Genomic DNA, 27,959 nt, shown 5'->3' on the forward strand with positions numbered 1-27,959 from the left:
ATGCGTGAGGGAAAAAATACTTTAAGAACCATATATCAATTTGGCTATTTGACAAATAAATAAATGTACAATAAATGTCTGATTTTAGTTGATAATATTTTATTATGTGAGAAGAGATTGTGGAGTGATACGAGAGACACAGTGAAACTAGTACAGCCATGTCAAAAATCACTTTCCTGGGCAAAGGTCAATTATACAGTTTACCATCGTTCTAGAAAAATATATGACTGCAGAACGCTGCGATTGATCAGTCACAGTGAAAAATTTTAGAATTCTTGCATTGGAATGATAAAATTTACATCTTAAATCTTTATATAATACATAAAGACCAATCAATTTCAAATAACGTATATCGTGACACATATGGCTGCTGTCATTTTCTGAACTGAAATGGATTTTGTACTAACGAATGTTACAAGAAATAACGCAAACGAATCGAACATGCACGGGAATATGACACGCCAAAACACTCTTCAATTCTTGCTTTGTAAACATCAAAACTAAACAATCCCTGCAAAACACTACGTGATCATATAGCATCGATATATCCAACATGATTCTGAATAGCTGTATTGTAACGTAGGGTGCTAAAACATATTCTACAGTTTCTATACAAATATACAGCCCTACTCTCACAGGAATAACAAACGTACAGCACTGTACAGAACTCCTTTAAAACAAATACAGATATACAGATCAGCTTCGTTTCTTTACAAAATAATAAACTAGCTTTGTATCGTCATGTTTTTTGTGCAAAAATCTATAGAACAAGCAAGTTCACATAGATTACAGCAGTTAACTAGACTTCTAGCCACTGTGGGAAATGCAGACCGAAGAACCCAACTGATCTCAGAAGACCCAGCTGACAGGAACCCACTGGTGGTCTGTGTTGAGTCTGTCCAGAGCCCTCCTGAGGCTGCGGTACGCTCCTTCCAGGTTGTCATTCACAATGCTCAGGTCAAAATAGTGACTGTACGCCCTCTGGATCCTTTCGCTCTCATCCACTGTCCGTTTGAGCTCTGAGTCCTAGAGAGGGATTAAATGAGAGAGACTCAAGGAATATAGTCAACATTCAAGGAACTAATCATTCTGAGGGCATCAAGAAAGAAATTACCGTCATCTGTTTAGTCACAACACCAGCCTCAATGGCAGATCTGTTCATGTCTTTCAGAACCTCAAAGTTTGGGGCTTCGATGAACACCACATATGGAAGAAACTCGGCTGTTCGCAGAACTTTGAGTGCCTGTAGAGAACAATGAAACAAATGAAATGGGGTGGTAAAATTGCCCCAATAGACTAAATACAAATAATCTGCATCAGGTATTAATGGTATTTAGCCTAGAATATTTCTATGAACAATCAAATTTTGCAAATAGAGTGCAAAAGTTGGGTTCCAGAAGTGGAATGGGCTACAGCAGCAGAAGACCTCAAATAGTTTTATTTGTCTCCAAAATACCCAAGATGGCTTGAAGAACACAGATAAGCCATAGCCTATACTGTAGAGTCGCAGTTTTGTATATGTTGTCCTTTTGTTTGATCAGTTAGAGCGTTTCTCTATTCTTTTTTCCAGTTACAACAATAGGTGGACTCCATATTAGCGAATTCCTGGAACATCGTAAGTTATATTACTTTTGCGAGGCATGTTTGTAGTTTCTGCACAAGGCCTCTTTACACTATGAATGAAACATACATTAATATGATTATAGTGCTCCATTATGCTCTAAAAAAATTTTTCCAGTGTATAATAGGCTACCTTTTTTTTTCGGATCACAAAAGAAGATTAAAAAAATTCTTGCACTTGTCCATTTAATAAATTGTAAACTTTTCAGTCTTTTTACAAACATGAAATTATCCCATGCAACTCCTTCCTTAGTCCAAGTATGAAAGCACTGAAGGCATACGGTAGAGTTTGCCAAGAAACAAATCAAAATGTAATCTATTATTAAGCAAAAATCTCCAGTCATCGCATTCGTGCATTTATATGAGTGCATGGCAGTTCGCGCCGGTACATCTAGGACAAGCACACAAGAGAGTCATTTTGAATCAAGTCAAATCAAATTATGACTTAAAACACAATACTTTCTTTACTGAGGTGAATACTTCTGTTCTGAGACAGCCTAGAATGCGCGCAAAGAGTATATATATCCTCCTGAGACCCCCTCCCCAAAAAAAGCTTTATGAATTTAGTATTATTTCATGTCATAACATTGTTTAGAGCATAAGAAAAAAATTGTTTTTGCAAAATTATATTTTATTCATATTTTATTCTATGTCCTCTGTAGAGGACACTAGGACTCAAGTTTTCTAAAATTAAAATGGCATGAATAGACATCAAAAAGGCAAAAACTATTTTTTTTTAAAATCACACTCTTTCAGGTTTCAGGATTTTTTTAATACTAAACTTTGTTTAAGGATGATTCTCAACTATGTTATAAAATATATAAGCAGTCCCAGTGTTCTGTGTTTGGATGTAAGACTGAAGATAAGAGTCTTAATTTTCTCCCAACATCTGAGCCACTGAGGAAGCAGCGGATTACTTATTTTTTTCAAGGTAATGCGCCTCAAAATCTACCTAAATACGTTGTGTATACAGTATGTCTGTGCAAATCATTTCACTCCAGACTGCTTTGTGAATCTCATGTCATTATAGTGCTTAGCGTTTCAGCCATATTTGTGTGCATACGTTATCAAAGTATTTTAATTGATCAGCGCTGTGCATGTGAGATTAGCTTGCGCAATCTCTGTAACATTGCGCAGTTTTGTCCCACTTTCAGTGCCTTTAGCTTCCCATATGCACGGTTAAACACCTGTTCTCTTGCTCTCAGTCATGTTGCTTCTACCGGCTGTGTTTATTGCTGTAAGTATGCAAAGCAGAGAGATGTATAAACTACGCCCTCTTCTGGAGATGGGATGCAGCTCATTTGCATTTAAAGTGATACACACCAAAACAGCTCTTTTTTGGGGCTTTTTTTATGCCCTTTTTTATTAGGACAGTGGAGTGCAGACAGGAAAGTATTGGGTGGAGAGAGGGGAGTGGGATCGGCAAAGGACCTAGAGATGGGAACTCGGGTCGCCGTGAGCACACGACAAAACAGCTCTTTTTATAGACACGCCACAAAAATGACATTTTCCAGATGTTATAATAAATAATCTGTGGGGTATTTTGAGCTGAAGCTTCACAGATAGATTCTGGGGACACCCAAGACCCATATTACATCTTGTTAAAATGAGCATAATATGTGACCCTGGACCACAAAATCAGTCTTAAGTCGCTGGGGTATATTTGTAGCAATAGCCAAAAATACATTGTATGGGTCAAAATCATAGATTTTTCTTTTATGCTAAAAATCATTAGGATATTAAGTAAATATCATGTTCCATGAAGATATTTAGTAAATTTCCTACCGTATATATAAAAAAAACTTCATTTTGATTAGTGATATGCATTTCTAAGAACTTTATTTGGACAACTTTAAAGGAGATTTTCTCAATATTTAGATTTTTTTGCACCCTCAGATTCCAGATTTTCAAATAGTTGTATCTCAGCCAAATGCACTTAAATTGACACTTAAATTGACACTTAAAACTGGTTTTGTGGTCTCTAGTACTTTGCTGCTTTAAATCAAAGTTTGTATGTGTTTGAAAGTTGTGATTCACCCTTCCCTATGGGAAAAATAAAATGCAAAAATACTTCAGGAACCAATGCTGCTGAAATAGTGGGCATTAATGCAATTTTTAGGATATCGAAAAATTTAAAAAGAGTACCTGCGGATTGACATCCAGAATGCAAATCTTGCCGGAATCCACAACCTCATGAATGGAGTCGATCTTGGTGCCATACAGGTTTCCGTCGTATTCCCCGTGTTCAAGAAAACGGCCACATTTGATGTCAGTTTCCATCTCGCTGCGAGACATAAACAGGTACATCTGCCCCTCCTTCTCATCCACCTTGGGTTTACGAGATGTGTCTGTCCAGAGGGACAAAAAGGGCCGATTAACATTAGCACTGTAAATAGTCAGATTTACACACATGTAAGTTTTATTTTTTTCAAATTAAGTACATTTTTACTATTTAAATGTAATTTTTGGATGGTTCTGAGTTGGTTGGTTGTTTCTTATGGCATTAATCATAAATTATTGGATAACAATTATAATAATATTATATAATAATACAAGTAAATGTGGCCCCACTTTAATCACATCCAACATGAAGCCAATTTTAATATTTAATGCATAAATATTCAATAAAAATATAAATATGCACTGACAAGGTGTGGTGGTTCCATAACGGTGTGGGTCCGACATCAAAATTTTATTTTTCAAGCTGCGGCGGCCCACACCCTGTGCTCCAATCAGAACCAGCGTCTTCCTGCGGAATGGAGGCACCTTGGCCACTTCCTCATAGATCCTCAACTCATGTCGGTCGAACTCTGGTATGGTGAAAAGATCTCATCTATTGTTAGTCTGATTTAGTCACTATATCGAAATGTATCATTTGTCAGTTCCAGTTCAGCTTGTCAGATAAATATGGCTTTTATTAAGGTACTATATTTCTCATTTTCTTTGAGTCAACAAACACATTTCAGTTTATGAACCTGAAGTAGGCTACCTCTCCTGAAATGGAGCTACAAGCACATTATACAAATGACTGACATTTAAACAGTGTCATTTTTGCATGAAACAAACTCAGATAACTGACTTCAACAACAATCACAACAGAGAACAAGAGTACGACACATGCGCATCCGTCGCACTGGACAGCAGCCATCTTTACCGGCGTTCTTGGTGGTCAAGTACATCATCTTCTTCTTCTTCTTACCCCCAATCCCTGCACACAGAGGCCCTGCGGACATCAGCACACATCCTGGTAGTATAAACACACAGAATGACTCCTGTCTACTACAGGAGACAAACACATCACTGTCCATTTAACCTCAGGCCATACTTATGAAATCTTTTAGATCATTCCAATGTAATTACTGAAGTTCACAGAGTAAAATAACAGCATATAGATTTGGAATGATTTGAGGATGAATAAATAATGGCCTTTTCCTATAATTAACAGCAAAGAGTTCTTCTTTATTACGTGAATCATGCTGATATTCCTACAGGGGGCGCTACTCTGTAATAATTGTCAGAAAAAAATGAATTTTTTTTTTAAAAAGGAACAGTTTAATGAACCTTTAGACAAAACATAAAAGAAAATCTTTTTTAAAAGTCTGCATATGTGTTTTAAGTTTTGTATAATATCATTGCTCATACTCAAGAAGGGAAAAACACCCCAGATTTATTCACAGTCACAAATTGAGTAAAATATGCTATCTGGTGCAGATGTTGCTATTTATGCGTCAAAAATATTAAAGATTAAATTCTGATTTATAATATAAAACAATTAGTTTTTTTATAGCAATGTAACAGACTACCTACATAAAATGCATATAAATTTAATTTGTCATTCTCTATTGCTCAAAAATATGTCTTATTAAGATGATATTTCAGTTTTTAGAGCTCTGTAGTTTTTATTGTGTGGGGGCAAAACATAATGCACTGCAATACAATGATGACTGCGAGACGGACAAATATAAACACTCAAATTTTAGATGATGCTCATGATTTTTCTAAAAATTTACGATGTGTGGATAATAAAGTAAACCTAAGTTGCTTCAGTCCAGGAAATGTTATCTTGAAACATATTAATAATAACAATATAAAAGTTATTCGTTATAAAAAAGATTTTACAGCAAAACGTTGTGTACCCTAATGTCGTGGCCTAATGGTTAGAGAGTCGGACTCGTAATTGAAAGGTTGCGGGTTCGAGTCTCGGGCCGGCAGGGATTGTAGGTGGGGGAAGTGAATGTACAGCGCTCTCTCCACCCTCAATACCACGACTGAGGTGCCCTTGAGCAAGGCACCGAACCCCCAACTGCTCCCCGGGCGCTGCAGCATGGCTGCCCACTGCTCCGGGTGTGTGTTCACGCTGTGTGTGTGTGTGTGTGTGTGTGTGTGCATTTGTTCACTACTCACTGCTGTGTGTGTGCACTTGGATGGGTTAAACGCAGAGCACCAATTTCGAGTATGGGTCACCATACTTGACAATACGTCACGACTTTACTTTACTTTTTACTTTACCCCAACCAGAAGTCATTATACAGTGCCCTCCATAAGTATTGAAACAGTAAAGACAAAATTGCTCTGTTGGCTGTGGAGTCAAGATATTTGCAAATATGATTAAAAGATGAATATGAGACAAAACTACAGAATGTCACATTTTATTATTAGCCGTTTCAAATACATGTTTTACCAAGTAAAAAGAACAACACTTTCATCCCACTCATTGATGTGAGCATTAGTATTGGGACAGTTGAACATAAGGCAGATATAAAAGATTAAAAGCTATTATTTAGTTGCAGATCCCTTGCACACAATCACAGCAGTGAGTCTATGACCCATGCCATGACACCACCTCCACCATGCTTTACAGATGAGGCTGTATGCTTGGGATCATTTGCAGTTCCCTTTTTTTCTCCACATTTTGCTTTACCATCACTTTGATAAAGGTTCATCTTTGTCTTCAACTTTTATGATTTGTCTGTCATCAACTACTGTTGTTTTCTCAGCTGATCAGGTTGTTGCTGGTTGCTGGTGGTTTCCAAACTCTTGATTTCTCCATGCCCTTTGTTTTTGCTATAGCTCTAATTGACTCTTTTCTAAAGTCCTCTTTTCTTTTAGCATCCAAATTGCTTGCTTTTCTCTCAAAGTCAGCTCCCTCATCTTCATCCTGGTTTGTGTGTGTCATCATCAAATGCAAGATTCAGAATGCAGAAGTAATGGATATAACTGATACGACACATTCCCTGCTTTTAATATCTGAAGAATTAATGCAACAGGACACAGCGGATCACTTAGAAAGATCTGTGAGGCAACTGTTCCAATACTTATGCTCACATCAGATAGAGGGATGAAACTCTAAAAGTGCTGAACTTCTTAGCTGGTAAAACATCTATGTGTTGAAACAGCTAATAATAAAATGTGACATTCTGTAGTTTTGTCTCATATTCAGCTTTTAATCATATTCGTAAATGTCTTGACTCCACAGCCAACAGAGCAATTTTGTCTTTACTGTTCCAATACTTATGGAGGGCACTGTATATGAATATATTTAGTGCCCTGTGTCCTACCTGTGCTAGAGAGCTCCAGATCTCTCTTGACAAATGCTTTTCTCTTCTCCTCTAGCAGCTGACTGGGGATCAGGCCTGCACTGCCTCCTTCCAGATGACATGCCTGCAGGTGAGGCCAGAGTCAAGGTAAGACCACCATACAGAGCTTAAGGATCACTCACACACACACGTGTGCGCGCACCTGCCACCAGTTGGGGTCCTCCTGGTTGAAGATCTGAAGGATGTCTCCACTGCTGAATTTGAGTCCAGCTTCTTTACAGGGGATCAGGTTGTCATGAGAGGGGTCATAGTCAAAGTGACACTTCACAAAGGCCTGAAGATAGACAGAGAGACGGAAAGAGGGAGAAAGAGTAAAGACAGAGAAACACATGGTTCTTATTAATGAATATGTCCATCAATCAGAGTGTCATACTGACAGCCTGTTGAAAACTTTAGTGGTGCATGTCTCGCATAAATGAAAGTGGGCATATCAATATCTAGTGATTCCTTATATTGTCAAAATTAATATTAATATTACATTAATATAAATTATAAATTGAATACTAACCCTTGTGAAAAAGAAGTACTATGTAAAGTAAAGTGTACAGCCTAAATATTCTGACAAGCCTTTATGGTAAATAAAATATACATTAAATGTGATTTTTCAAATAACACACCACAGTTAAAATCATAATCAAGTATTTACATTTGCTTTAGTGTGTTAGTCAACATATCAAAATAATTGCACTTATGTAAAGCACAACTAAAACAAAATGATTTAAAATATAATGTAAAACTTTTAATTTGACATTATATGCAAAGTACACTTTTTACAAGTGTACTTAAGAGTTTAAATACACGTTTTTATTTAATTAATATTATATTATCTGAAAGGTAGAGTTTTGTTTTTGTTTTTTGTTTTTAAAAATTTTAAAAATAAAAATTTATTTAAAAAATACTTTTTTGATCTGAAGATTTGAAGTGCACTACAAGTAAACATTCAATATAATTAGGCACACTTCTTTTTCACATGGGAAAACCTAGCCAAACAAGATGTAGGAGGAGAAGACTTTCAGCAAGCATTTCATAAAGGAACTCACACAGGTTTAAAATAACATGTGGGTGAGTAAATTAAAATGGGATTTTTATTTTTGGTTGAACTATCCCTTCAAGAGTAATTCCAATGCCTAAAATCCTGTTGTCATGGCAACTGTAGTTACCTGCAGTTGCTACTAGGTGCTGGAACGTCAACACACAGAAAATATGCCTGGATTACATCATTCAGACAGTCAACAACAAGCATCCTCCACACACAACACAACACATGCCAACAATACCATCTGCAAGAACAAACACCTACAGCAGCTCTCAAAAACATGAATATTCACATCATAGAAGCATGCATCACATTAGTAACATGAGTCATGACACTGTGATCTCCAGTCCCATATTGGCAGCAGACACAGGAAGCTGTTCGTTTATTTTGGGATCAAATAAAGACAGGCACAGATGGGACACTCTGAATATGGCACCATATGGTCAGAGAAACAGAACTTCACTCATGTGATTCTCATTTAATAAGATGGAGATGTCAGAAAAGCAGAAAACGGGGAAGATCCACAGTATAACAGCTGAAAATGTGAAAGGGCAGACTTGAAGATTGTCAGTGTCTCTTCTCAATAGGTGGGGTGGCACAGCATCAAAAACAGGAAGGCCTTTGGCATAATGCACCAAATCTCCCAGCATGCTTTGGCAAAGAGACAGGTGCCCGAACCTGGCAATGCAGCCCAAAGTTTGATCTCAAATATGTTGATATAAAGGCATTTTGAACCAAGGTTATTGCAGTAGATGCTAGTTACATGTGTGTTCACATGTTTGTGTCAGCATGTGAGCATTTTGGTTCAATGACATCTGGTATTAACATCCATCTGGGTCTACCCCTTACAACAGATAAATAACTGACAGCCTAAACAGCCAATCAAATCACTGCAACAAGTCTTGTTGTTATCCACCATTTTGTCCATCGGGGGGGGTAAATTCTTTTGACTATTCTGCGGTGTTGTTATGGCGCATTCATATACTAAGTATCCATATACTAAGACTTTCATTAATTTAACACATCCATGATTTTGCAATGTTCTATTTTATTAAGAAGAACTGAATTAAAAGAATTGGATCTAATATTTGATTCACACTAGATCCAACGCAATTAGCGGTAAATGTTCTCAGAACTTTGGCAACGTTCTCTCAAAATCATGAGACCAATAGAATGTTCGTTCAAAGTTATCCGGTTCTCAGAACGTCAGCACAAATGCATTTATACACTGTTTTGGGATCGTTTTTCTGAAACATTTCAGTCGGACATTTTTTAAACATTACTACTTACAAGTTTCAGATGATTTAGAGAACATTCAAAAGTAACATTTCCATATTTGCTAAATTAAAAAATGTAATGATACCTTACTGTTGTCTTTAACGTTGACATTACCAAGAAAAAACACTTTTTAAACATTTAAAAACTGGACATTTTAAAGGGGTCATATGATGTGATTTCAAGTTTTCCTTTTTTTTGGAGTGTTACAAGCACTTCGTGCATAGATAAGATCCCTAAAGTTGCCTTCCGAAAGTAGATGCATTTAGGAATCATTGTTAAGATTTGTTTACAACAGAACAGCACAACCCAAATGTTCTAATTTGTGCAACGCATTTTATGGACGACAGTTTCGTGAACCTAGTATAGTACAAGGCTGGCTGTGCACAAAGGCTATTTCTAAAAAAAAAGGGTCAGTTCCGACTTTGCTATGACAATCTGGCGCTTCTGATTCAGTGATTGTTTGTATGTTTAGTTATTAATTTAAGTATTTGCTATTGACTGTGTACTGCAAATACATATGATCATCCTCACTGTGTCTGTCACGCGACTCTGTTCCCCTTTAGGGCTTGAACTGGTGCTAAAACTAACTTGAAAGCTGAAGCTCTCGATTATGGTAAGGGGCGTTACATTTCCAACACGTGCTTGTGGTGTTCGGCCAATCACAATGCACTGGGTCAGTTGGCCAATCAGAGCACACTGCGCTTATTGGAAGGAGGGGCTTTGTAGAAAACAATGCTTTTGAGAGAGGTGGGGCATAGAGGAACTACATTAATGTACAGTATTTGAAAAATAATGTGTTTTTTGAACATTAAAGCATATCAACATATTCCGTTACACCAAATACAAAAAATAATGATCTTTAAAATAATATCATATGACCCCTTTAAGCATTCAGACAACATTCAGAAATAACTGGAAATTTAGATTTCTTTTATAACGGTATGCTTCATCGTAAGAATATTTAAGAACAATTTTTGATTTTAGTTAAGGTAAACATCTGTATACTAAATGCACATGGGCTCCATCATGGGCTGTTTATGACAAGTCGACTGTCTGACTTCCTGAAACTTGGGTAAATTTTCCCTTGTATTTTCTCGTCTTCTACCATTATATTTAGTGTTTCAACATAATAACCTGATATACAAGCTTGCTTTCTGATTTATTCCAAATCATTAGGTACATCAGCAAGTGAGCTGACTCAGATTGTCATGTTGTTGTTTGACGGCCAAAGATAGAAAAGTGGTAAAGTAACCGTCGTTCACACTTGGAAGTCTTGGTCTCCTGTGATATGATTTCATTGAAGGTCTACAAACATTTATAATTACTCGTCACTATTTTTTGTTGAGTATTTACTACTCAACAAAAATAGATCTGAATGTGGCTCACCTGTCGTGGTGTGTGTGGTTCTTGGTAACTGGGGAGGATTTTGAGGACCACGCTGCCGCTGGACTCTTTCAGCATGTTCTGAAGAACCTTCGGGTCACTCCCCACCTCTTTTCCGTTCACCTCTTTGATGATGTCACCCACATGCAGCAGGCCCTGCTGATCTATCATGCCCCCGTGCAGGATTCGAGCAATGACCAGCTCTCCACCCTCCACCCGAAACGTCACGCCCTGGCAAAGAGAACAGAATGTGATTCAAACAACTTTAAAAATCAATGAGACTAATTCATATTTATCAATCACTAGTGTAGAAATTAAAGTGAAAAATTATATGGTTAATTCAATATAAAGATGAAATGTGTAATTTCTTTTCCATATCCTATGGAACCTTTTCACAGACTGTGATCATTTCCTCTGTGAATCTAGCGTTTTTCATAAGGCATTTTCATTTAAAAAAAATGTACTTTACATTTATAAAACTATATTTTGTGTTACTTTACTCTGGCAGTAAATTACAAACAACTAGTCAGCTGCTGCGAGGGTGTTTCTAATAGAGCTTCTGAGGAAGTGACCGTAAAATTGACATCTCTTTTCTGAATGCTGTAAACAATCTTTTTCCACTTTTGGAAAGTCCAGGAAAAGCAATAGTGTGTGTGTTTTGTTTTATTTTTATTTTTTATTTATTTATTGTGAAGTTTGAGCAAATCGGAACACAAAAATCTATTATGATATTATATTATATTATATATGAATTACAATTTTCAGAAACATTTATATGATATATGGTCATACGTATTCTGGGGACATTCTGACATTAACTATTAACTATGACTTTTCCCTCAATAAACTCCTAATTTAGCCTAGTGGTTAGTGCGCCAACATATAGCACAACTGCTCGCGGCGACCCGAGTTCCCGTCTCAGGGTCCTTTGCTGATCCCGCCCCCCTCTATCCACCCAATAATTTCCTGTCTGCACTCCACTGTCCTATCTAATAATAAAAAGAAGGCATAAAAGTATTATACATAAAACGTAATTTAGAATTATTATACTTACAATTACTGCCCTTGTCACTATTATTTTAGTATTATTTATTTACTAATATTTTTAATTAATATTTAGAATTAGATTTTATTTTCATATTTTATTCCTTATTTCATTTTAATTTTTTATTTGAGTTTTAGTTTTTATTTATTTCCGGTTAGTAATTTTAGAACTTAAACTTATTTCAGTTAGTTGCCAAGGCAGCATTTTTAATTTTCTTTTAGTATTTTATCTACTATTCATATTTATATTTGATTTCAGCTTTGTTTCATTTATCAAAACGTTGTTTTGAACGATAATAACCCTGGTCAATGTACCTCTACATAGGTCTAAAACTGCTGTTGTCCATGCTTCAAATCAAGAAATGCGAAAAGGCTTTCATTCTGTTAGTGGCAGAAGCAGCTCACATTACAATGTACAATTTCTGTTTTATGAAGGTAAATTCATGCCTCACTTAATTAAATATTCAGTTTCAATCCAATTTATTTTCATAGCACATCACACATGGCATACAGGTCTAAAAACAGCATAAAAACAAATAACAGCAAACAGCAATGTTACTTCAGGTCTCACCAAGTGCTCTCCAGACACTTTGCGGATGCCCACCATCCTGACAGCATCGGGAGGCACAGGCTGGTTGTTGAGCGCAGGGTCCATAAACGCACAGGGGCTGGGAGGTGGAGTCTCATAGCTTTTGGAAGCTACAGAGTCATGTGTTTCAAGTAAGGACTGCAGAAAACAAAACAGGCATTGAAGGAAACCGCTTCAAAAATCTAAATGAAACCATTCAAGATATTTCGTTATTTTTTTTGCTCGACTGTTTCTGCTTGTACCTGAAAGTATGGCTCTTTGAGGATGCAGGTGAGCTCATTTGCTGCCTGACTGTGAGGTGTGAGGGTGGTGAGATCTCTCAGGATGTCCTGCACTAACTCCATATTATTGTCCCTCACCGCCTCCAGCTTCGGCTCTTCATAGTGCTCACGGGACTGCATGCACAAAACATTCCAAGTTTAGTTATTATGGGGTGAAAGAAGTGAGTTTTGAACATGAGGGTGGGTAGATAATGTCAGAATTTTCAGCACATAACCTGTGAAGGTGATTTGATTGGACTGATCAAATTCAGAATGATTTTTGCCATTGTGGTGAACATTTTTAAAGTACATCATGTTTTCTGGGCTATTAACTACGGTACATATTTCAGTAGTGTGACAAAGCAGTTTAGCTTATCCAGTAACAAGCTATTTTGCAATGTGCCGCGTGACCAAACACTGAGCTCAGGGAATAATCAAATGTCTTCACCTAAACACTCTCCTCGCTCATTTACAGTTCTGGAAAGTCTGATTAATTCTAGTGACTCATTTCATTTGGACAGTTCATGAAAATGAACAGATATAAAAACATTACACTCATTTGAGTCCCTGTACTGTTTTTAACTCGATTATGTAATTTAAGATATTTTGTTGTACTTAGTATAAATATACCTTTTTAAGTTTGATTGGATAGTTGTAATCTTTTATTTACTAATTAATGACCTCTTAGGTAACTTTAATATAGTTACTGTCGCTATTGTGATCACAAAAATTGAATTTCTAGCTTTTATTTAATACCTTTTCTGATGCCACAAGGAAAAAATGCCAAATATTAAAGGCATAATATTTAAACAATATCAAAACTGACTTTAAACCATAGTCAAATTGTAATTTACTTTACAATAATAATTACAATAGGCATGGTTTAATTTCTTCACTTGCAAGAGTAAAACCCTCAAGTTTTTATTTTAATAGAAAACTGCAAGGAAACCTTTTAGGTTAACAAATGCTTCTTGTTACAAATCTGTGTGAAATTCTGTAATAATCTGTCCACAAAAAAATGTTGTAAATTATGCGAATGTGATAATAGAGTGTAACTGACACATACAGTATTGCTTTCCAAAATACATTAAAAACTCAAAACATACACAGAGATGGAGTTCGCTGCATTTTTGTGAACCAAAACTGAATGCTGAATGCTGAAAATACCAGATGATGAGATGCTTGCATGGCAATAATAGGAACACACCCTGCAACACGCAGTGCAATAAACTGTTGTTTATTATTATTATTATTATTATTATTAAAATACATAGTGCAAATTCAGATTTGATATGCCTATGTGTTAAAAAAATCCATATCTTTAAGACCACTATATCTTACATATTTTTTAAAACTACTTGAAATAACTTATCCCACACAACATTATCAACATCTACATCAACAATACATCATTTCATATTTATGTGGAATACAAAAATCAATCTGAACATGCTTCACAATTGACCTTGAGGAAAAATCAAACCACCACGACAAATCCAAGCAACTTTTCTTGGCTATTAATTTTTTAAAAGTCTAGAAAACACACCAAATCCCAGCCTGTGGCCAAAAAGCACAGTAAAGGTGTTGGGAGAAATGCCTATAGATTTTCTGGAGCATTAATATTTCTTTTTTTTTTTATCCATCATCAACTAAAACTATTTTACTCGAATCAAGGATGGGGCCTTTACACAGACTATGATGACTTGTTATCAACATCATAAATCTAACAAGGTTTTTTTTATTATTAATGCACATTTCTATCACTATACTTTGTGTTTTATTACCTTATCATTAATTTACAAAAAGAAAACTAGGCCTATCTAATGCTGCTGTGTGAGTGTTTCTAATACAACAGCTGAGGTAGTGAAAGCAAATTTGATATCTCTTTTTCGCTCACTGCTGTAGAAGTTTACTCAACTATGACAACTTCTGAGAACCCCGGAAATATAAAAAGGGTCCATAGGGTCTAATTTCGATTAATGAATCAAATATAACTTTCACAAAGAGGGTCCTGTTGACAGACTCATAATTAAAGAAGCCTCATGTGGACACATGGAGATCAAGTTGAGAAAGCCACTGAAATGACTCACCACTGGACTCTCCATGATTCCTTTGAGGAAGATGAGGTCCAGGTCATTGGCTGTGGTGGAGCTGGTGCTGTCACTCAAGGTGTCTAGAAGACTTTGCATCGCTGAGGATGAAAAGACAAAAGGGTTCACATGTTAGAAAGAAGACATTTATCCATCCTTTCATAGAGGAACAGCCCACTCAAATGACAGTACATAAGAAATTAGTCCATCACTCTAAAAAATAATGGTGCTATATAGCACTAAAAGTGGTTCTTGGCTCGTAATCATAGGGGAACCACTTTTGGTGTATAGCACCTTTTAAGATATGGTGCTATATAGCACCAAAAGTGGTTCCCCCTATGATTACGAGCCAAGAACCACTTTTAGTGCTATATAGCACCATTATTTTTTAGAGTGATAGACCATATGAGCGATTAAAACAGTCTGATTTCTCAGCTGATTTCATTGGTTTATTAGACAGTCTATGCTGACTGATCTCCATTGGTGTATAAAGTTAGGCCTATAGTTTAAGAGCGTGCACTCAAACGACTTTTGGAGACAAGAAATTGTGGCAACCGAAAAATGCATGAATAAAACATGACATTGAGATAATCATCTTTATAATTTCAGAAGCACTCCACCATACGCTGTTCAAATGACAGAAATGTTAATGGGAAATAAATGTATTGTTTTCGACTTTTGCCCACTGATCAAAGACAAAGTTTTTCCTCTTCAATGCGAAACAAGCAAATGATCTTTTAAGTCCTTCTAACATCATGTTCCAGAGCAGATCAGAGAGACAGAAGATGATTTAGGCTATAGTCTTCCATGAATCATTTTGCTAAAATAATGTTTTTGGATTGCTTGAATGGTCCTCATTATTTATCCGTTGAAGTCCTTGTTTGTACATATTTAAGATTTGCTAGAAAAAAGGATAAAATAAATATTATTTTCTTATTTGAGAAGCACTTGAATATACATGAGAAAAGATCAGAGCAGTGGAGAAGCATCAAAACTGAATCTCCTCAAACTCAAAAAGAGTTTCATGAAAGGAAGTTTCTAGAAAGATTCATGAGTCCCCGTGGCTCCTATGTAATTCTCTTAAATTCCCCCTGCAGCAATCCGCATCGCTCACACAGAACACGTTCATGTTTCCTTTGTGTTCTCACTCTATTTTCCTTTGTTCAGTTTTCAGACATGTTGCATAGTCTACTGCAAACCAAACACAGTGAAACATAAAATGATGTGTGACAGAGCAATTCATGTTTTGTGGGATTGGTCAATGCTGGAGGATACAGCAAACAGATTATGAGGAATCCAGTGATGTACACGTCATTTTTTTAAAGAAGAAATTAAAGTGAAATTTTGTATAAAAAGGTGGAGCCTAAGTCAGTTTCTTGTAATAAAAAATGTGTAAATAAAAGCATAAGTAGGCTAATTTAATTATTTGTTGTAAGGAATTTAATATATGCATTTTTAATTATTATTATTTTATTAGACATAAAGTTAGGTATTATTTGAATGACAATGCAATCAAATTCATTTAAGATTTAGCTTGGTTTATTTGAAATATTTTAAATATTAGATTGAAATTCACACCTCAGTCTCCCTGCACATATTTTATAACTACTAAGTTTTTTATTTCTTCCCTTTTTCAAGAACGTTAAAAAAAGTGTACCTTGAAAGCAATACTGCTTTGGGTAAAAGCACCTGCTAAAGGCATAACTATCAAAAAAATCTCATTTCAACGAATGAAGAAATGTCAAAGAACTATTTAAAAGGTGTCCCTAGTAAAAAAAGTAATATATTTAAAATACATTTATTTCATACTAAATCTATTGACATATTTACCGACATATCGCTCAAAACTGATATAAAAATTACAGTTAAACTTTATTTGGAGTATTTCTTTATTGCACAATGCACATTTCGTAATATTGAGCCTAAAATGCGTTTTGATGTAACTATTGGTGAGGACTGTATGATCTTTGAATAATTTCGGTCTTTAAATACAAAATATTTAAAGTTTACCTGAAATATACTTGCAATAGTTCTACTTTAGGACAATCAAATATAGAGTATACTAAGTATCTTAAAGGAATAGTTTACCCAAAAATGAAAATATTGTCATTTACTCTTGATATCTGGTGGAATTTTGATGAATTAAAATTCACTTTTGGGTGAACTATCCCTTTTAATGATACTTACCATAAAAAGTCCTATGCAAATACATTTTTATTGAATTACCTGATATTTTTTTAATACATCTAACATCACTTTACTATTGGGCAGGGGGAAAAAGAGATTTTAAAAACACAATACAGCCAGTATTCATTAGCTTGCAGTGCCGTAACAATATAAAAAAACAATTATTGAATTTTGCAAAAAAAAATTTTTTTTTTGCAAAAAATTTAGTTTTTATAGTATCACGCAGAATAAAAGTTTTCTATACTATTTATATTTTTGGGGGCGGGGCTGCTCATAAGTCCATTATCATATTTATTTAAGGCTCACCCTTATATCAGTTCCATTTATTATAAACTATTATTGCAATTAACATGCATTTAAATGTTTAAAACTTCAAATAAGTTCATTCAGATTGCTCTTTAGTACATTGTAAAGTATATTGTTTCCATAATTAGTATTCTTTTAACAATAGCAACTGATTAGTCTTTGCAAAAGAGTTTGTGATCTTGCTTCAAATGAGAGTGATGTGAGAAAAATCCAAAGCAGTGAACAGAGTTTTGCCATAAACGTTTTTTATCAGCTGATGCCTGACTTTTTTGTTGTTGTTGACATTAAAACTAAAATCCCCATTAAAATTTTGCCCATGAGCTAAGAGGTGGCAAGCAGGTTGCATATTTTGAGCAACTACCACTGAGATGAATGGAAGCACTATTGAATAGCTCTCTCCAGGTATTATAGACCTCCTTGCTATAATTAATACCACAAGAAGCTTTGTAATGTATATCTCTATGGAAACACATCCAACTGGTCTATCTCTGAGCAGCAGGGTCAAACTCATTATGAACTCATTATCCATCCTTTCATAGAGGAACAGCCCACTCAAATGACAGTACATAAGAAATTAGTCCATCACTCTAAAAAATAATGGTGCTATATAGCACTAAAAGTGGTTCTTGGCTCGTAATCATAGGGGAACCACTTTTGGTGTATAGCACCACATTATGGACTGACTGACATTTCAGCTGAAAGCACACACCAAAGATACACAAAGACATGTTTTTGAGTCTGACCCCTGAGACCTTTAAGCTATGGTGGATTCAAATTCTGAAACATCTTTTGCATCGACTGTATATGTGACTAATTTTGCGACATGCTCTGATGTTCAGCAAGCATCTGTCACTGTATGTCTGTTTCACACTGAAGCAGCTCACTGCTGGTCACATTCAAGTGAGATTTCTGTAGTGCTTATCTTGATGTAAGAGCTGCATTACTGTTTATTTTCCCAGCTCAGGACTACCGCTGAGTGTTTGGTTACTGACTCATTTCCATTCCACCACAACTTTAGAAACAGTGAAAGCCTGTAGTACTTCGTTTTCACTGAAGTACAACAGAAATTTCCTGAAACTGTTTAAACTCTTACACTCACACTAATTCAAGCTCTGCAGGAATTATCAAAACAATTTTAATAACAGCTTGGATTATTATTTTATTCATAATAAAATGTACACTGAAAAAAAATATTAATTGAATTTACAAAAAAATTAAAGGTAAGTTGTTGCAATCCATTTATTTTAGCTACATTTATATAGACAAATTTAGTTGACTAATTTTCAACAACATTTATTTAAATGTAGCTCAAATAAATTGTCTACAACCACTTACCTTAAAAAAATAAAAAAATTCAATTCATCATTTTTTTCAGTGTATTATCTTTAATACATTTAATTTATAATTATTTTAATAATAGTTAAGTCCGCTAAATGAACACAAAAAAGAATTGTACAGAATCGTTTTCATTTTATATGCACTAATATCATACTATATAGCACATATATTTTTATGGTACCCACCCTCAAAATGAAAAATATATGTATTTAAAATTCAACTCAACATCTTAAAGTGTTCAGCATATCAACAAAGTATATTAAAACTCAAGTCTCTTAAACCTGCACCTCATTTCTCCAAGTGATCTATTATTTGCAATCTGTTCATTCCCTGGAGCCCAAATTATTACTCACATTTTTTCCTGTTCTCATTTACTTGCATAAAGATGCCTCAACCCAATTTCTAATTACATATTTCCAAACCCCTCATGGATTTTAATGGACCATCTTTAAATCTTTCAGGCTTTAATCTTGATCGTTTCTTAGCTTTAAGTTTGTGCATTTGGTACTGTACACAGTACACAGTACACACTCACTCATAACAGTGCCTACCTTTAAAAAATTCTTACCAAATAAAAGAAAAACCCTGAAACTGCATTTACAAATACCTATCTATCTTTCAAAGTTTGTTTGAAAATATGCCTTATTTTTTTAATTCTGTTTTTACTAGCACAGAAACTGCATACTTCACCTTAAAGTTACAATGCTTTTGGGAAACAAAGAAGATCTGTACATTTGTTTCTATGATCTGCTTATGATGCTTTTGGGAAACTCTGCCTCTATCAGTCTATACTCTCGTATTTTCATTTTCTCAAGAAATGAAGCATGTATTCAACATTCTTCTAAATTCCTTTTTACCCTATAAACCTCATAGCACACAAAACGACTGAAGAATACTGCATTATATTTAAAGTAATGCAAACATGAGTAGATCCAGTCATCTGAATTCTAACTGTACAATAATGCAATTTTACACTGCAAAAGTGGCACAGGAGCATTTCTCAAGTAGCATTTAGGTATCTTTTCATAAGTTAATGCTGCTCTGTGCCTGCTCAAAATTCAGTGTAAATATAAAAGCAAGACAAAATTATGCCTGCTTTGACTCGCATAAGCCTCTAGCATCAAAGTACACAGTTATAACTGCAGCGTAATGCATTTATGTCACCTCTGAACAGCAGTCTGTGTAAAGACACATAAACACAGCTTTAGAAGCACTTCTGTGCCACCTTTGCAGTGTAAATTTGACTATTGAATGCTCCAAGGTGGCATAATGTCACGCTGTTCTCGGAGCAAGGAGCGAGGAAACACGGAGAATTTCAACAGCCAGGTTTATTTAGATCCAGAACATGGAGCTTGGGGTATCGACGAACAATACAGGACATGGGAGACACAGGGCTTAAGAACACTAGGAAATCAACGAGGAAGACCAGGAACAGGTGGGGAGTAATTAAACAGGGCTGGAGACAAATGAACTAATGATGACAAACGAGGACAGGAACAGGAAGGCCAAATATGGGCACGAGAGGAGGGGGGAAACAAGACACAGGACTGACACATAAATGCATTTACACAGCAAATATAATTGTATGCTTTGTGGATTTGAAGACTTAATTTAGTCTGGATTTTATGCTGCATTACATCGTTATAAAAATTTTGAGCAGGCAAAAAGCAGCATTAAATTGGCTGTGTAAACATGCCTTAAGTCACCATTACAACTATCCTTACTTGTTTTTATTTTTTCTCATTTATAAATCATTCCATAAAAGCATGTGCTAAATGAATAAATGTAATGTAAAGCCCCATTCATACTTACACTGATTTTATCACTGTTGTGAGGTAACCACTGAATAAAACACACACAAGGTTTCCACGCAGAATTATGTTATTACATTTCTGCAAATGTGAAATCACATATCACCATTAGAACAACTCATCAAATCACCTGTAGGAGTACGCAATCTGTTATTACACCCATGGGAAGTCGTGGCCTAATGGTTAGAGAGTCAGACTCGTAATCCAAAGGTTGCGGGTTCGAGTCTCGGGCCGGCAGGGATTGTAGGTGGGGGGAGTGAATGTCCAGCGCTCTCTCCACCCTCAATACCACGACTGAGGTGCCCTTGAGCAAGGCACCGAACCCCCAACTGCTCCCCGGGCGCCGCAGCATGGCTGCCCACTGCTCCGGGTGTGTGTTCACAGTGTGTGTGTGTTCACTGCTGTGTGTGTGTGTTCACTGCTGTGTGTGTGCACGTTGGATGGGTTAAATGCAGAGCACGAATTCCGAGTATGGGTCACCATACTTGGCAGTATGTCACTTCACTTTATAATTCTCTATGCTTATGCTTATGCTCAACAGCTTGTATAAACAGAGGACACATCACACCTACAATATTAAAAGCTTAAAAGTCTCTCATAAATGTGTCATTCTTGCTCATGGATTGGATATTTCATCCCTGCTATTATTGCAAGATACACAGCCGACCTACAGGCGTGTCAGTGTGTGACTAAATGTAATCATGCATTATTCATGAGGCCGACGCTGCTTACTGTATTCAGGAAAGATATGTTGTCATTATATATTGTCAGCCTCTCAAGTGAAACAGGAATAGAAGTTGAGCAGACAGTCCTATAATACTGCTTTATGGTCAAGGAAACTGCATTTTTGTGAAAAGATGCAATGTATTTCACTTGATTGTAGTTTGAACCTCAAAGAAAGGGAGCCATGAGAGAGAGGAAATCTGAAAATAAAGGAAGTTGTCAGACTCATTCTCTCCAGGCAGCTGTAACAAACACAGGATGTGCTCTCATGCACAAAGCTAATTGGACACTGGTTTATCACCTCTCTTTCAATGCACCCCTCCTCGTCTCTTCTCTCCACATGCACACACACATTATGTGCTAGAAGGATGTAAAACAAAATGTTGGGGACAATTTTTATGAAGCCTGTATATTTAAGTGTATTCTTAATGCATTCATAAGGTCTTAGATTTTAACAGTTGTATGTTAAAACCACACAATATACCTTTCGATATTTATAATCAATCATTTTTAATTTTTTTTAATTAACACCAGAAATAGTATTTCTTGACCATGTTATCAACTACAATGAGAATATGATGCTTCTCAATAGGCATATCTATCAACTCATCCATCCAGTTGCATGTACTGTTCTAACTGCAAAACCACAGTAAAAACTGAAGTTCCTCTTGCTCTAGTCAAATCACAGCATGCTGCTAAAGATCTCTGTGTCTTACCTCCTGGACCCTCTAGAGAGCTGATCGATCCAATCTCCTCCAGGGACATTCTGTTATAGATACTACCAGCCATAGTTCAATCTCTCTGAAGCGTCTTTTCCTGCCTCTAATTCACATGCGTTCCTTCCCTCTTTTCTGTTTGTTCACTTTTTTCACCTCCTTGACGTCAGCATTGGTTTCCAGAAAGCCTCCCCACCTCTCATTCTTCCTCTCGCATGTCCCTCCCTTCCTAGATCTTTCATTTTTTTTTTATTGTTGCCTCCCTGTCTTGTGGCACCTCAGGCTTCCTCGTTCTTCCCATTTTTGTCTTCCCTCTTCATCCCTCCTGTTGTAAGTTTAAAGGCAGTTTGGTCTTTCTGCCTCCTAATATCCTTCTATCTGACTCTAACAACACAGATTCCAAACACACAGGTTGCCAGAAAATTTCAGCCTCCTCCCTATCACTCCCTCTCAGCTGCTGAAGACTGTGACAGACTCACCAAGAAAGCTCAACATAACGCAGAGACCTAATGAGAGGAGACAATGCAAAAGAGAGAGAGACAGAATAGAGAAAAAAAGGAGGAGGAAGAGAAAATGGCTCATGTGAACAAAGAGTGAATTGGAAATTCTCCTTAGGAATAGAAGAATCACTTGAGAGCTCTCTATAAAATCTAATCTCCTTAAATGTCTCCTATGAAATTACATTGAAAGCGGAGACTTATTTAAGACTCTTGGGTGTTTGTTGTTTTATTCGTGAGAAAATGTTTCAGATGAGCTCTCAACAATGGCTCAAACCCTGCCAAGATACGTCTGCAATGAGAGATCAATATGAAATTTGAATTTGAAACATTTCTTGTGAGGTACCTTCAAGGCAATCTGAATGATGCACATTTATTTTGTCATTAGCTACAGTAAAGGTAATATGTGACCCTGAACCACAAAACCAGCCATAAGGGTAAAAACATTTCTATTGGTGTATGGTTTGTTAGGATAGGACAATATTTGGCCAAGATACATCTATTTGAAAATCTGGAATCTGAGGGTGCAAAAAAATCTAAATATTGAGAAAATCGCCTGTTGTCCAAATGAAGTTCTTAGCAATGCATATTACTAATCAAAAATTAAGTTTTTATATATTTACAGTAGGAAATTTAGCAAATATCTTCATGGAACATGATCTTTATTTAACGTCCTAATGATTTTTGGCATAAAAAAAAATCTATAATTTTGACCCATACAATGTATTTTTGGCTATTGCTACAAATATACCCCAGCGACTTAAGACTGGTTTTGTGGTCCAGGGACACATATATTCTCTTATAAACAGTTAAAGTGATGGAGTGCTTGCAGTGCTGTTGTGGTGAGATGAGTGGTTGTTATCGCTGGAGACCTTTTAATATGAGCTCAGGCATGCAAAAATATCAACACCAGTTAATGTATATAACTTGAAATGTTTAAACTCCATAAATAAATTAGTATGCATTGGTCACTACTGATAAATACTGTATACCTTGTTACCCAAATTATTAAAGTGACAACAAAAACAGCTATAATAAAATAAACCAAGAGGCAGAGACTGTATTCATGCTGCAATGCATGCTGGAAACACAAACGCCAGTATGGTACTGTGGACGTCACACTATTACAGTTAATCTGTAAATAAACACGAGATGTCTGTAATACAGACACAGATAAACACTGAGATTCTACAGCGCAATGCTGCTACATCAATTATTCCCTGTTTCCGTTCAATGTGAAGTCACAGTAAACTATTTAATTATATTGAATTGTAATATAGTGTAGAAATAAAACTGTAAAAATTATCATGCAAGTACAAGAACTATAATCCAACAAAATACGCTAAATTCATGCCAATTCATGCAAATGTTATACAGTGTGCTTTGTAAACATACACACTGTAAACAAACTCTCTAAATATAAACCTTTTAATAATGAATAAATACAAAACAAAACAAACTAGGGAGTCCCTATTTGTGCACATTTCTAACAGCTGGCTAAAGGAGTTGTATGTATGATGCTCAGTTAGCTGTCATAATGTGTTTACTTGTGGCTAACCGGACCTCATTATCACAAGTGTCAACTGTGGTGAAATGAGGCTTGTATCTTTTAGACAGATCTAGATGTGTTCATATAGAGCTAAATTAGGATTCTAGATGACAGTAATGTCAAGGAAAACGATCAGGTCAAGAAAACGCATCGGAAGGAAGCCAGCACGTCTTTAGGGTGATTATGTACTAAAGTCTTGAAGGTCAATGCTCACAAGCTGGGAAGTCGTGGCCTAATGGTTAGAGAGTCAGACTCGTAAACCAAAGGTTGCGAGTTCGAGTCTCGGGCCGGCAAAGTGAATGTCCAGCGCTCTCGCCACCCTCAATACCACAACTGAGGTGCCCTTGAGCAAGGCACCGAACCCCCAACTGCTCCCCGGGCGCTGCAGCATAAATGGCTGCCCACTGCTCCGGGTGTATGTTCACTGCTGTGTGTGTTCACTGCTGTGTGTGTGTTCACTGCTGTGTGTGTGCACGTTGGATGGGTTAAATGCAGAGCACGAATTCCGAGTATGGGTCACCATACTTGGCAGTATGTCACTTCACTAAGTGGAAAGTTGATTGGGCTCTTTCCTCTCGCCAACTACTGTTACTGAATAAGCAGTGTCTTCTTGTTCCTTCACAACGGGGCATGAAGTCCCTTTCCAAAACCTTCACCCTCTCTGCTCCTCTCTGGACAATGAGCTGCCAACCTGCACCCAAACTGCTGAAACACTTTTTCCATCAGCACTTATCTACCCCACACACTTAAAACAAATTCACTCACATTTATTTTCTCTTCTGTGCATTTCTCCTCCACTCTAGCTTGTTTCCTAATCTATCTTAGAGGCCAATTTAGCCCCTATGCACTTCCAATGACAGAATTATGTTAATATTGGCAAATATCAGGTCTAAAGTCCTTGTTTCTCTTATTTTACATTCTATAAAACCTCCTGAGTAGTCATCAGAGGACAGATAGCAAATGGCCAAAACAAACATCCTGAGGTAGGCAGTATGGCTGCAGCCCCAGAGGAAGTAACTCAACATTTGGGTCACTAAAATGTGAATAAAAGTAATGTTTTCCAGGTTGCACCATTTATTATTCACACAAATGGGAAGTTCACCTAATTTTTTTTGGTCTCTTTTCTCTCTGTGTGCACAATCCATTCAGTGCGATCACAGAGCTGAAAGTATCGGCTCTGAGCCAAGATTCTGTGCAGTGTAAGAGATTACAATGTGTGTATTCTCATGACTCCAGGTCAGCACTGAGAGCTCATTCATTTAATACCAGAAACATGCACAATGACAGAAGGATGGTAATGTCTGAGAAATGACTTACAATTCACGGTGATTCTGATTTACCCTCAAAGATTTACAAGTATACACTCAGGGGTATCTTTGATAACATTTTACAATATGGTTCGAAGTTGTTAATGTTAGTCAACACATTAGGTATCAGAAAAATTAAAAATTAAATAATTTTTACAGCATTTATTAATCTAGGTTAAGTTATGTATAAACATACTGTTGTTCATTGTTAATTCATGCTTGTTTAAAATACATAAACTAACGTTCATTCATACAATTTTAAAAATATATTAGTATAAATTAACATTCAGTAAAAGTATTGTTCATTGTTAGTGCTTTACACATAATACATTAACTAATGTTAACAAATTAAACTTCCTTTTAATGATCATTTTTTAATTTGTGATTTTATTTTTTCCATTCTAAAGTGCTTTGAGGTAATTAAATGGCAGAATTTTTTTTAAAGTGACATGTAACCATTAGAGGCACAAACTGAGCAGCAAAAACACTTTCCCATCTTTCATTGTTTAGAAAAAAACAATCCCGCTTTGCACACTACTCTTTTAATTATGATAAGAAATTCTGGTTACACTTTCCTTGTTAGAGTGTAATTATACATTTAAGTACTGAGTAATATTAATTAACTACATTTACTTACATGGTTAGGGTTAGGATTAGTGTTTGGGTTAGGGTTACATGCATGTAATTATGCATAATTTATTGTTATTATAATACTAAGCACGTGTAACACGTGTAACAAGGTCACATTAAAATAAAGTGTTACTGAAATTCTAAAATCTAAAATCTAAATCATTGAATACCTATATACTTTTTTAATATCTGGACCCCGCTATAAATTCCAAATTCTTAGTTTATGTTACTTTTTCATCATCCCTTCTCAACACCAATTTCCCTGTTCTCAGAATAGTTTCTGTACAGGAGAACGTGATCATCTCTCTGTTTTTGTCTTTGTTTCAACAAAAGAATTGATTGCATTGATGCATTGATTTCATTTTGTGTAGCTGTCCAGAGAAATACAATGATATTGACTCAAGTGTCTCTTCAGTGAAAGCTAGGTCTGAAGCTTGGCAGATGTGTGGATACTCAGTGAAGCACGAACATTTAATCTCAGTTCATTGTGGGCTTTCAGCCAAAAATGACTGACTGGCTTGTTATGTTTGTCACTGACTTTCCCTCCTCATTAGTTCACAAAACCTTTTTGTAGATTTACAAGGTTTTGGACTGGTAACAAACTCTAAGTTCAAAATCATTAAGATAACACATCTTACCTGAGTCACAGCTGGCGGATGCTACTGGCATTTTCGTTTCCTTTGAGCGTCTGTCCACGTACCAAATCTGTCAGAGGCCAACTAGAGAAAGAGAGAGAGAGTTTCTGCGTAAAAATCACATGGTCAGCCCAAGTATTTACCCCAAATCCACCCTCTCTGCAGAGAGCTGCAACACATTCAGTTCTGGATAGATTACTTACAAATTGCAGTTTGTTACTGAATACAAATTACACGATGAAAACTATAGTTAGTAGCATATTTGTCACGGCCAGTGAAGGAAACAAGGAGGAATGTTCAAAATGCAGATTTTAATAGGCAAGATACTCAAATAAGACCAACCAAAAATCGCAAGGGAAAAAACATAACATAGGAAAACTAGCTGGGTGAGAAACCAGACTAGAAATGGAATATAATCCTTACGGTAATCTACACATTTTGGGTAATGTATTCTGATTACTTTTAGGTTACTTTTTATGTAACTTGTTTATCACATAGATTTAAACAGGATTATTTTTTTAAAAACTACAAAGAGAAGAAAATATATATATATATATACATTATCAACAACACAAAGTGTAGAATTTTTATTTTTTTTACATGCATGTCAGTGTGGCTATTAACTGACATTAGAAAAACATGAATATTAAATTATTGAAAAGTCAGGGGGATTTGTAAATATTTTAGGTCAAAATAACATGTGAATATGTAATTATGTAATGTAATTACATAAAAACACATCTGTAATCTAATTATAAGCATTTTCAATCTAATTATAAATATGTTTTGACAAAATAATTTTAAATTCTACATGAAACGCAAATAACTCTTAAATCATAATTTGAAGCAGAAACCATCCAATTTCAGGTAAGCTAACAAACATTTATTTGAGACTTTCACTTAAATATGTTAAGTGAAATATGTCTTGTTCTCTCTTGAGGAAGTTGTGCATTACAGTATCCTAGTGGGAAAATAAATGTGTGACGCCATGGACAAATTTGGCAACTCTTCCACACTATTTTAGCAGCACAGGATACACACACTGTTAAATGGCACTTAAATGGAGTTATACACACAGTATGTTAAATATAACTCTCACTGAAGTTGCTAAACTCTGACTGTGCACCTCAGCAAGACTTGCATAACCCAGCTGAATGTGCGTGAGAGAGAGACAGATCGTGTAAGTGTGTGTGTGTGTGTTATGCTCCAATTCTCTTTACCAGTCTCCTTAGCTTATTGTCAAAACCAAACCCTAAGCACAGAAACATGACAGCATTTGAGCATGGAGAACTACTAATATGGTAATACAAAGTTTCTGGAGACCATGAGCCGGGCGTAATATTAATAATAACATCAAAACATA

General features: G+C 35.9%; 1 protein-coding gene across 4 annotated transcripts; it reads right to left on the reverse strand.

The window, feature by feature from the left end:
- Positions 1–78: 78 nt before the first annotated feature.
- Positions 79–26,680, reverse strand: LOC306852214 (MAGUK p55 subfamily member 2-like). Of its 4 annotated transcripts, none has more exons than XM_079388910.1 (12): positions 26,600–26,680; positions 14,898–14,998; positions 12,790–12,942; positions 12,530–12,685; positions 10,918–11,145; positions 7,360–7,491; positions 7,179–7,281; positions 4,775–4,828; positions 4,269–4,430; positions 3,766–3,968; positions 1,115–1,243; positions 79–1,026 (listed from the first exon to the last, which is right to left on the reverse strand). In XM_079388910.1, exons 1-12 carry the CDS (start codon positions 26,628–26,630, stop codon positions 850–852), a joined length of 1,629 nt encoding a protein of 542 aa, XP_079245036.1. In that variant the 5' UTR covers positions 26,631–26,680; the 3' UTR covers positions 79–849. The 4 variants fall into 4 exon arrangements, with proteins under 4 accessions (XP_079245036.1, XP_079245035.1, XP_079245034.1 ...); XM_079388909.1 differs by having other exon boundaries at positions 4,775–4,843; positions 26,600–26,648; XM_079388908.1 differs by lacking the exon at positions 26,600–26,680 and adding an exon at positions 21,979–22,379.
- Positions 26,681–27,959: the final 1,279 nt, after the last annotated feature.

This window comes from Barbus barbus, assembly GCF_936440315.1.
Source record: "Barbus barbus genome assembly, chromosome: 32".
Taxonomy (NCBI): Eukaryota; Metazoa; Chordata; class Actinopteri; order Cypriniformes; family Cyprinidae; genus Barbus; species Barbus barbus.

Excerpts from the sequence above, each read along its gene's own strand:
- LOC306852214 (XM_079388907.1), bottom strand. The coding sequence starts at position 22,051 with ATGGCTGGTAGTATCTATAACAGAATGTCCCTGGAGGAGATTGGATCG. Across the intron at positions 14,999-21,978 it reads CTCTCTAGAGGGTCCAGGAG|CGATGCAAAGTCTTCTAGAC; the intron begins GTAAGACACAGA and ends TTTCATCCTCAG. Across the intron at positions 7,492-10,917 it reads AACCACACACACCACGACAG|GCCTTTGTGAAGTGTCACTT; the intron begins GTGAGCCACATT and ends GTCTATCTTCAG.